General features: G+C 34.7%; 1 protein-coding gene across 4 annotated transcripts in view; it reads right to left on the bottom strand.

The window, feature by feature from the left end:
* The window catches only part of TRIM37 (tripartite motif containing 37), a 116,435-nt gene that overhangs the window by 68,410 nt on the left and 35,563 nt on the right, over positions 1-12,462 (bottom strand). For all 4 annotated transcript variants that reach the window (XM_082861421.1, XM_082861422.1, XM_082861423.1 and 1 more), the window contains exons 10-12: positions 10,705-10,755; positions 9,554-9,635; positions 2,780-2,856 (exon numbers count right to left, since the gene is read on the bottom strand). In XM_082861421.1, coding sequence (XP_082717547.1) covers positions 2,780-2,856; positions 9,554-9,635; positions 10,705-10,755 — 210 coding nt within the window. The remainder of the gene's footprint in view (positions 1-2,779; positions 2,857-9,553; positions 9,636-10,704; positions 10,756-12,462) is intronic.

Here is a 12,462-nt window from a genome sequence, read left to right as displayed (position 1 = left end):
ATTATCATTTAAAATTACTTTGGTAACAGAAAAAAAATTTTATTTAACCAGGCAATTTCCATTTCTGATGCTCTTCATTTCTTTGTTTAGATTCAGAGGTCCAACTGGTATTATTTCCCTTCTATCTGTAGCATGCACTTTAACATTTCTTATAGTCCAGGCCTGAAAATGTCTTAGTTTCACTATATTTTTTAAGATATATTTTTGCTGATTATAGAATTCTAGGTTAATATTTCTTTCTTTCAATCCTTTAAAAATGTTGCTGTATTATCATTTCACTTGTATTGTTTCCAGTGAGAAACCTGATTTCACCCTTATCTTTGTGCCTCTAAATATAACATCATTTTTTTCACTGCCAGTTTAAGATTTTTTTATCACTGGCTTTGAGCAATTTGATTATTATGTGCTTTGGTGTTTTCTTCATGTTTCATGTGCTTGTAGTTCACTGAACTTCCTCAATCCGTGGATTTAATGCTTTCATCAAGTTCAGAAAGTATTTACTTTTTTCTTCCCATCCCCTCCTTTGAGGACTCCAGATATCTGTACATTAAGCTACTTCAAGCTGTTTTTCAGTTTAGGAATTCATTTTTCTATGTTCATATTTTGAATATTTTCTACTGCTAATGCTTTCAAGTTCATTAATCTTTTCTTCTGCAATGTTTAATCTGTTGTTCATGCCATCCAGTGTATTTTTCATTTCAAATATAGTTCATTCTCAAGAAGTTCAATTTGGGTCTTTTATATCTTCCATATCTCTATTTAACTTCTGAACAAATGGAGTGGTTATAAAAACTGTCTTAAATATTCTCTCGTAATTCTCACATGAGAATCCAGTTGTCTTTTTTTAAGCCATACAAAGATTTCCAAAAACACAAACAGTACAAGTTTTCTCATCAAATATTATTTTGCTTTAGAGAAAGTTACTATTCATTGAAATGTTATTTATGTTAATATGCAATAGGTTATTATAAGTGAATTAATTTTAAAAATTTGTTTCAATTTCTAATTCAGAAAATACCAATAGATATAACCCACATTAAAAAAACCAAACAAAAAAACAGTTGTTTCTCAATTTAAATTAACTGATTACTCTCCTCAGTATTGGTTATATCTTCCTGCCCCTTTGCACGCCAATTAATCTTTGACTGAACAACAGACATTGTAAACTTAACTTTGTTGGGTGCTGGATATTTTTGTAATCTTATTAAATTTTCTTGCACTCTGCTCTGGGATGCAGTTAGGTTACTTGGAAACAATTTGATCCTTTCAGGTCTTGCCTTTGTTAGATGGGTCTGGAGCAGTGTCCAGTCTAGGACTAACTGTTCCCCACTAGTGAGGCAAAAATTTCCTGAGTACTTCACCCAGTGTCCCATGGATTACAAGTTTCTCCACTATAGCGGTAGGAACTGACACAGTTACTGGCACCAGGCACCACTCCCTCTAATCCTTTCAAATGGTTATTCTCCCAACCTCAGGTAGGTTTCTTCACATGCATGCCCTACTCAGTACTCTGCTGATTTGAAGACAACTCTCTACAAGTCTCTGGAGTTCTTTGTGCAGCTCTCTCCTCTGGTGTTCTGTCCACTGCACTCTAGGTGCGCTGGTCTTCCTAGACACTCAGCACTGTTTCCTCAACTCAAGGAGTCAGCCAGACTCTTGCAGTGTGCCTCCACGTGTTACAGCCTGAAAACTTTCTCAAGGTTAAGCGAGACAATCAGATCTGATTTATTTATTTATTGTCTCTAGGGATTGTTTTCATTTGTTGTCTCATGTCCAGTGTCTAGGAAATGTTATTTTTCTTTTCAGTTGTTGCAGAAGAAACGGTTACTTCCATTACTCCATCATAACTGGAAGCAGACATCTCATACCAAACCAACAGATTTTAATGTAACAGAGTGAAATAAATTCACTGATATGGTTCCAGATTTCATATTGCAAATTACATTTAAGAAACAACCACTTGTTCAATTTGGGGGTAAAATCAAAGATAATTCACAGTTATCTAAAACTGCTTTTTAAAGTGTTCCTCCCTAACAAAAAGATTAATGGTTGTCAGGGACTGGGTAGGGAGGGGAAAGGGAAGTGACTGCTAATGAGTACAGGGTTGCTTTGTGGGGTGATGAAATGTTCTGAAATTAGATATTGGTGATAGCTGTAGAATTCAGTGAATATGCTAAAATCTACTGAATTGTACACTTATTTATAAGGTGAATTTTATGGTATGTGAATTGTATCTCATATAAAAAAAACTTTTCCCAACTACATATGAAATCCAAAATCCCTGAGGCCAGATTTTATACATATATGTCAACCAAAACAACTTATTACAGTAAATTGAAAAGCCATACATTAAGAGATTTTTTTAAAAACACAAAACAATAAGTTTTCTCACCAAGTATTATTTTGCTTTAGAAAAACAGTTATTCAAGAAAATGTTATTTATGTTAATATGTAATAGGTTTATTATTACTTTAAACTGAATTAATAAAAACTTAAAATTTTTTCTGTTTCAATTTCTAATTCAGAAAATATCAATAGATAAAACCCGCATAAAGAAACACTCTTTGGGATTCCCAGTAAAATTTAATAAGAGTATAAAGAGTCCTGAGGCCATATAATTTGAGAACTGTCAGTCTATGCCATCATTCTATGCCAGGGATTCCATACTAGTATACATCTTAACAGACATAATGTAGTAATTAACAAAAGTAGTTAATAAAAAATGCTAAGAAGGTATGTAAACACACACTAAAGTTTGTTACTTAATTGCATGTCTTACTTGGAAGTTTCTGGCAAGCCAGCTGAGAGTTCCAGAAACACAGATAGGTAGTAACCACGAACAACTCCATTTCCATCCTTAAAAAAAAAAAGAAAAAGGTGTTATACAAACTCCAGATCAATTTAAATGTAAAAATTTAAGCCACAATGAAACAAACAAAATACAGATATCTGGATGCCAAAGTAGTTTTAAGCTTAAAAACAATAAGAGATAATAAAAAGACCAAGAGGTCTGAATCTATAACAATTTAAAACTTTTGCAATTAAAAAAAATATTAAAGCATACAAACTAAAGAAAATATCAACTACTATGAAAAGAGTTAAGAGTTTTAACACATACAGAACTCTTAATAATGAGCCTCCAAGAAAAATCAAAACCCCAAAGAAAAACGCCAAAAAAAGAAAAGCCTCAATTTCACTAGGAATGAGACAAAAAAAAAAAAAAGATATATAAGATCAAAAGAGAGTAAAACAGAAAAAGGTAACACTTGATTAATGTTGAAAGTAATTAAATATAATTTCTATGTTTTTTTTTTTTTTTTTTTTTTTGCGGTATGTGGGCCTCTCATTGCTACGGCCTCTCCCGTTGTGGAGCACAGGCTCTGGACGCGCAGGCTCAGCAGCCATGTCTCATGGGACCAGCCGCTCCGCGGCATGTGGGATCTTCCCAGACCGGGGCACGAACCCACAATTTCTATGTTTTATATGTTAGGATTCCACATAAGATTCTGTCTGGAGATTGAAAAGCTGTTTAAATTTCTGTTACAGAGATTTTTATGAGTACAATTATTCCCCTCTGTATTTCTCCAGTACTGTGTGAGAAGATTATATTTGTTATAACTATGTGTAAAAAGATCTGTTTCCCCAACTAGACTGTGAGGGCTGAGGGCAGGAATATGTCTATAGAGGGGTACATGTACTTCTTAACCCCTTCATTTCTAGGCTACTTTGCTCCAAAAGGTCCTGAGGCAGCTTTCAGCGTTTGACATGGTAATCACTCAATAAATATTACGAATAAATCAATCATCACTTAAGTGAAAAAAGCTGGACACAAAAGCTTATATGTTGTATAATCCTACCATATGAAATTCTGGAAAAGCAAAACTATAGTAACAAAAACAGATCAGTGGTTGCAGAGAGGCCAGGAAAGGAGAAAAAAGGATTATGTGAAAAGGATAAATTACATAACTTCTGAGGGTGATAAAAGTCATGATTGTGACCATGATTATACAACTATATATATTTGTGAAAACTTGCTAAAATTAGTGAATATTACTGAACATAAATTATATAGCAAATTACACTGATTTTTAAAAATCAACCAATATCCTTGTTCAAATAGCTGGGGTTTTTTTCTTCTTTTAAATTATGCTCCTAAAACGATTTCCCTGGAATGAAATCAATTAATAAAAGATAATGAACATTTTTCACTCCTAATTTTAACAGATAATAAGATTAGAAATTTCTTTGACTTAATTTTTATCATAATCTTTTTATTTTTAAAATAAATTTATTTATTTATTTATTTTCGGCTACGTTGGGTCTGTGTTGCTGCGCGCAGGCTTTCTCTAGTTGCAGCGAGTGGGGGCCACTCTTCATTGCGGTGCACAGGCTTCTCATTGCAGTGGCTTCTCATTGCAGAGCATGGGCTCTAGGTGCATGGGCTAGTATTTGTGGCACGAGGGCCTCAGTAGTTGTGGCACACGGGCTTAGTTGCTCCATGGCATGTGGGATCTTCCTGGACCAGGGTTCAAACCCGTGTCCCCTGCACTGTCAAGCAGATTCTTAACCACTGCGCCATCAGGGAAGCCCTATCATAATCTTAAGGAACAAAATTTTTACTACTTTTATTGACATGCCATCTGTACCTCTAACAAAATACTAGCTTTAAGAATTTTCTTTTCTTTTCTTTTCTTTCTTTATTTATTTTTGGCTGCGTTGGGTCTTCGTTGCTGCATGTGGGCTTCCTCTAGTTGCGGCGAGCGGGGGCTACTCTTTGTTGCAGTGTGTGGGCTTCTCATTGTGGTGGCTTCTCTTGCTGTGGAGCACGGGCTCTAGGCGCACGGGCTTCAGTAGCTGTGGCACGCGAGCTAAGTAGTTGTGGTGCATGGGCTCTGGAGCACAGGCTCAGTAGTTATGGCACACGGACTTAGTTGCTCCACGGCATGTGGGATCTTCCCGGACGACGGCTTGAACCCATGTTCCCTGCATTGGCAGGTGGATTCTTAACCACTGCACCACCAGGGAAGTCCCTAACTTTAAGAATTTCAATAGGCAGAGGATTCTGGAAAGACTGCCAAAATGGCAGCATAGTTTTTACAACTCTCTAAATCCAAACATAAAACAAAACAAAACAACTGAACAACAAAACCAAAAGCTCACAAACAACATTTATAACAAAATTAAATGACAGGTTATCTCCACAACCCCCAAAACACAAGCAGGTAAAGACATACCAATTATAACCACAAAGACCTGCATGATATCAACAGTGTGGGAGAAAGGAAAGAGAAGCAATGGGACATCTAAGGGACCCGAAAGAAGGAAAACCACAAATGGACAAAAGTTAGTCACTGAAAAGCATCACAAGCCACATATGACAGCTGAAACTGAAGAGCTGCTCAATATAATACCAAGTGAGTGTAAGGGGGCCTAATATAAAAAAGTCTGAAAACCAAATGCAGTCTAGTCACTCTGAACTCTTAAAGACGAGTAAGCACGGCCTGTTAGGACAGGCCCAAAGACTGCAAAGGAAATGCTAGGAGGAAAATGAAAGATAAACAGCATAGAAATAATACAAACAAAGGAAGGAAAGGTCCAGATGAGAAGGGGAGAAGAACGAGGAAATCTCTCAGAAAGCAAGGCACCAGATTTCTGATTGTTATCACACTGGCTGGCTATCCACATGCAAAAGAATGATGTCGGACCCCTACATCATAAAAAAATTAATTCAAAATAGATCAAAGATCTAAATTGAAGTCCTAAAACTATAAAACCTTAGAAGAAAACATAGGGGAAAAGCTCCATGACATTGGAGTTGGTAAGGATTTCCTGGATATGAAACCAAAAGCAAAAATAGACAAACTGGACAACAACAAAATTAAGAACTTCTGTGCATCAAAGGACACAATCAACAGAGTAAAAAGAAACCTTACAGAATAGGAGAAAATACATGTAAATCAGGTATCTAATAAGGGGGTCAATATCCAGAATATATAAACTCCTACAACACAACAAAAAACTTGATTAAAAAATGGGCAAAGGACTTGAATACACATTTCTCTAAACAGGATATACAAATGGCCATGAATAAGCACATAAAAAGATGCTCAACAACATTAATCATTAGGGAAGTGCAAATCAAAACCACAATGAATTACCTCACACCCATCAGGATGGCTACTATCAAAGAAACAGAAAACAAAAAGTATTGACAAAGATATGGAAAAACTGGAACCCTTGTGCATTGTTGGTGGGAATGTAAAATGGTGCAACCATTGTAGATAACAATATGGTTCCTCAAAAAACTAAAAACAGAATTACCGTATGATCCAGCAATAGTATTTCTGGGCATATATCTGAAAGAATCAAAAGCAGGATATTGAAGAGATATTTGCACACCCATGTTCACAGCAGCATTAGTCACTATAGCCAACAGGTAGAAACAACACAAGTGTCCACTGACAGATGAACGAATAAACAAAATGTGGTATATACATACAATGGAATATTATTCAGTCTTAAAAAGGAAGGAAATTCTGACACATGCTACAAAGTGGAGGAACCTTACAAACATCATGCTAAGTAAAAGAAGCAGTAACAAGAAGATGTTACTGTGTTACGATTCCACATACATGAAGTATCTAGAGTAGTCAAATTCATAGAGAAAGTAGAATGGTGGTTGCCAGGGGCTGAGAAGAGGGGGAAATGGGGAATTACTGTTTAACGGGCAGAAAGCTTCAGTTTTGCAAGTAGAAAGAGTTCTGGAAGTTGGTTACAAAACAATGTAAATATACTTAACAATACTAAATGTACACTTAGAAATGATAAAAATGGTAAATTTTATGTTATGCATCACTTACCAAGATTAAAAAAAGAGGAAATAAAGAGAATAACATCCCTACAGACAATGAAAGCACCCTAGAAAAACATACTCAAAGATCAAAATTGTAACCATTTCAAAAGAACCTAATAGACACTAAGAAAATAATATGACGGCCCACAGGAAGAAAAGAAAAAATAAGAAAATAATATGATATGAAAGAATAACACAAATCAGTATTAGAAAAACTCAGAAATCAGGTAATAGGACTAAGGAAAGAGAAATAAAAGGAAAAGTTATTTAAGAAATAAAGACTGAACTAAAAGGAACACAAGAGCAAATAAGCACAACAGTTTATATCTCTCAAAAAATAAGTGAACAAAAGAAAATTTTAAAAATTAAAAAGAAATGAAGAAAAAGCTGAAAAGTTCAGAGAGAGAGCGGTAAATATTGAAGACAGGCAAGGAAGATGTAAAATGAAGATAATACAAGTCCCAAGAGAGAAAACCAAAGACAGAAACAAAGTAAATATTTAAAACTATAATTCAGGAAACGTTTTCTTTAAAAAGTCTAAAACTACATATTGAAAGAGCCCAGCATGTAACTGAGAATACTGACCGAGAACAACCAAAACATATAGCAGTAAATTATTGGACTTAAAAAGAATTAGATTATTTGGGCATCTAGACAATATTAGCAAATGCCTTTTAAGGATCAGTTTATCATCAGACTTTACCAAAAGAAAATGGAATTGAATATTTAAGATACCCAGTGAAAGAAAACATGAGCCAAGAATTTTGCATCCAGCAATACTGGCTTTAGCTTATAAAGGATACAAACTATTTTCAACACACAAAAATTCAGGAAATATTGCTTTCATTAGCCCTTCCAGTAGAATTTACTAGAGAACAAGCTTTGAACACCCTAACTGTTGTCCAGACATGGCATAGTGAAATGTGGAGAGTATATTTCCAAATAAAATTTTAAACATTTCTCAGTAATCAAATCAATGATGGAATTAGAGTTCCCCTTCTGAGATTTTTGTGTTTGTAAGGTGAAATAAGGCAAATAAGTGATTGATTATGAGATTATAATTCTATCACTTCCTATGGCTTCAAAAAGTAGGATTCCTAGAATAGAAGAAAGGAGATACAGGTGTAATATAAAGAGATTATGTTTAAAAAACTCTATAATCCTTAATTTGAATTGTAAACATGAGCATTAACTCAGGAGTTATTTTATCTCTAAAAAATACATACATACATGTGACACCCTGATGTTCTACAATTATATAGCAATTGTAAAGTGTTCATAAATATTTTTTCTCTATTAAGATCACTGGAGTTTTTCCACTTCAATTTTAAGCACACTCCTACCCAGTTTTTCTCAAAGTATGGTCTTTGGGCTAAAAACAAACAAATAAAACTTCTAAAATGTATAACACCAAGAATGAACTAGGACTTTGGGTGATAATGTGTCAATGTAAATTCATCAAGTGCAAAAAATGTACCACTCTGGCACAGGGCATATTGATAGTGGCAGAGGCTGTGCACGTGCGGGGGCAGTGGGTGCGAATAGAGCTCTCTGTACTTTCCACTCAATTTTGCTGTTAACCTAAAACTGCTCTAAAAAATAGAGTCTATTAGATAAATTTTTAAATACATACATACATACATATTAATCCCTCCCCCTTCCCAAACCCCCACATACATTTGCCTATGTAATTCCCTAGTTCTGTTCATGAAGAAAGCCTAGAAACAGTGACTAACCTGGTAGAAATGAGCACCCTTAACGCCCAGTTTGGTCTTGAAATACAATTTTCCCACTAAAAGAAATCAGGGCTTTTTGGATAAAATGACCAATTTCAGGTACAGAGTAGGAAATGTACAAGATGAGACTAGAACATCTTGCCATGGAAGAGGACAAGAAAGCTAACTACTAGCGTCACTACTAGACTATTAGGGTCAGAGCAAAGTGACACAGAAGCCAACTTAAAGAGACTAAATATGTATAAATTCATGAGTTCATAATGATATTTTTTTTAAAAACCTAGTTAATTACTTTCAGAGAATAAGGAAAATCACTAAATAACAGGAAAGAGTCTTGCCTATTCTATATGAACTGTAATACTGGATAACCAAACAATAGGTAAAGGTAAGCATCTCTTTATAAAAGCATTACATGTAATAAGCAAAAAAGAAACAAAATGAGAATCACTACTCTGCAACTTCCAGTGAATTAACAGATGTAGGCAATGTGCATCAATATGACAAAAAGATATGCAACAAGATATGATGTGATAAAAGCACACACTACTGCTTATATTCTTGCCATAGGAATTGACTATGCAGCTCATCATACCACTGGGTCCAGCTGCCAATATGCAGCAAATCTACAGGTCAAAGAAACATACTGGAATGCACCATGAGTATGCAGTCAACACACATGTGTTTCTGATGACCATCTGTAAATGTATTTTTTTAATGATTTTTAAAATAAGAATTTTAAACATTTCTTCTAAATGTTAGTGAAATAAGGTTCAGTAATATGCCAGTGTTTACACTGTTTATATTTAACTCATTTTTTTCACAGGTTTAGCAACATATCCTATAAAGAAACACAACTGTCATTACTTTAATTCCTTTCTCCACTAAAAAAGTGAACCAGTGTACTATAGAACCCTAAAAGAAAGATCTTGGTTTCAAAATTTATTAGAAATAATGAAAAACTTACTGGGTAAACTTTTAACCTCCAACAAAGTCCTGAAACTTGAAGAGGTGGACTGTAAACAGGATCTGCTCTCTGACGCAAAGTACTAAAGTAAAAGAAAACCAACTGAATCCCAAGATCAAAACTGTTGGGAAATAGCAAACAGGCAAAAACAAAACCCAACCACTTCATGTTACTTATTTGAAGTCCTGGACCAGTAAATGAAGGTGACTGAAGAAGTCAAGATTCCACTGTATAAATTTATATATACTAACATTCTGAAATAAAAGAAACTTTAATGATACAGAAATATTCAGCAGTATCTTTTAAGTTTCAGGTTAAAAAAAAACCCTCAAAATTTTGTCATTTAAGGGAAAAGAAAAATATAACTAAGTGCCTTGAATCTAATTACCACTTCAACAAACAGTCTTCCACCGTTAAAGGAAAAAAAAAAGTTTCTTCCTCACATCCCCACAGTATAATTATCCTTTTTTAATATGGAAAAAAAATGTGGGGTAATCCTCGGTTTATATTTTAGCCACAGAATTATCCCATAAGAAAAAACAAATTAAATGGGGACTGGTATAAGTTCTCAGTTTGGCCTTAGTTTGATGGTATCACCTCTTGGGATTTTCTCTTCCCAAGGCAAGACCTTTTATATTCTTCATTCCCCACTTCCATGCTGCCCTTTAAGACAAGTCCCTTAGGACCTTTGTGTTTTAATATCTTGGCTTCTAATCTTAGAGAAAAAGCTGTAAAAGCTAACAAACTTAGCATGCAAGTTACAAAGCTTACAAATTTCTTACAATAATACCCTCCCATCCACAATTTCTTACTTCCCACCACTCTTATTTCTGAGGATGGGTAGGAGGGCTCATTGATCTCTATCATCCCATTCATCTTACCTTACTAGCAAAGGCTAAGTAGACCCTCTTCTTTAAAAAAAAAAAAAAAAAAAAGTTCCATTCCCCACCCTACAGGAGCAATCCATCTAGAAGATATAAAACAATCTAGACAAATGACCTCTATGTATCTAATACAAAACTTGTTTCTTCGAAGACTACACACTGAGTGACAAAGTTCATTAGGTCTGTATGCTACCCAGGAACGACACCTACCTAGCTCTTACTTACGTACACATACAAAAAAACACTAAAGTTGTCAAAAACTCTTACCTGAAATTCTCTAAAACAAAAGTAGCTGAATCATAAGATGGTACCAACTCACTAAAAAGAAACAAAAGAGAAAAAAATTATTTGGCTTATACAAGTTTAACATTTCATTTAATTAAGAAACAAAGTCAGACTTCCCTGGTGGTGCAGTGGTTAACAATCTGCCTCCCAATGCAAGAGACATGGGTTCGATCCCTGGTCGGGGAAGATCCCACATGCCAGGGAGCAACTAAGCCTATGAGACACAACTACTGAAGCCCGCGTGCCCTAGAGCCTGTGCAGCAACTACTGAGCCCATGCGCCGCAACTACTGAGCCCACGCGCCGCAACTACTGAAGCCCGCGTGCTGCAACTACTGAAGCCCGCGCTCCTAGAGCCCGTGCTCCGCAACGAGAAGCCCGCGTACCGCAACGAAGAGTGGCCCCCACTTGCCACAACTAGAGAAAGCCCTCATTCAGCAATGAAGACCCAAGGCAGCCCCCCAAAATAAATAAATCTTAATAAAAAAAAGAAACGAAGTTAAGTCTCTCAGTAACATCTTACAAATTTTATTAAACTAAAATAAGGCCTTAAGAAATATTTTTAAAACTTTATTAAACAACATTAAATCAAATGAATTCATAAAACCATCAAAAGCTGACATCAAAGGTTTGCAATTAAATTGGAGACTCAACAAATACTTTATAATATAGCTTTTTTTAAAAAAGGCAATATATGATTAAGTATTAAAATAACTATAAGAGATATATAAAAACTAATATGGAAATAGGAAAAGAAAAAAGTTAGGTGCTTAGGCTATTAGAAATAGAAATAGAAAACATATAAACTATTTTAAAAAATCAAAAGAAACAACAAAAGGATAAAATATTACAATAAATCCCCAAACTTCCTTCTTCGGAACAAATTATGAGGAATATTGACAGACCCTAAATACTTTGAGACTATTTACTAGCAAATAAATCTATATAATTTTATAGGATAAGAATACATAATCACATAGGGGTCAAGCAGGATAAGCACATTAACAGTTTCATGGCAAGGCAAGATTACCTAGGGAACTTTAGTTTCATACAGTCTTCTCCAAAGAGAACTAAACTACATCCATAGAACTAAACTACATCTTCAAAGAGAACTAAACTACACCCACAGCACGCTAATAGTCTCTAGCACTGTCATTAGAACACCTCAAAAGTCAGAGATAGTAAAACATTTATGATAAAGACACTATCATACATAGTGTTGTAATACAGTGTAATATATTTAATATATAAAATTATAAATTTACCAAAAAGATAAACTGCAAGCCATTTCACCACATATTCAGCTATATTTTCTAAAGTTCAATTCATGAAAATGTGTTATTACCAAAATAAGACATAAAATGCATCTAAAGCATTTTCACACTGTGACAGTACCTGAAGAAATTAGTGGTTTGCCATTGAAAATATAGTATACATTATTAAAAATACATCAGTCTTATTTTATGGTTAAGTATATGTAGCTAAACAGCTCACATCTTTTTCACAAGTAGATGTGGTTTGCCTTGCAACTATTAACTGTAGAGCTATTATCCAATTGTCAAGCACCCCTAACCACAGCCCTAGGCAGTAGTTACCTTTTCTCACATTCCTCATTCCTAGATCCTTTTGTCTGGTTAATCCTTACAATTCCTTCAGATAACAAATTAGAAGTCACATACCTTTGGAGGTCTGCTCTAACTTCTCCCCACGATATGCTCTCTTAGCATTCAGTATACACAAA

The sequence above is a fragment of the Leucopleurus acutus genome, assembly GCF_964270905.1.
Source record: "Leucopleurus acutus genome assembly, chromosome: 19".
Taxonomy (NCBI): domain Eukaryota; kingdom Metazoa; phylum Chordata; class Mammalia; order Artiodactyla; family Delphinidae; genus Leucopleurus; species Leucopleurus acutus.
This window is presented reverse-complemented; position numbering and strand designations above follow the sequence as displayed.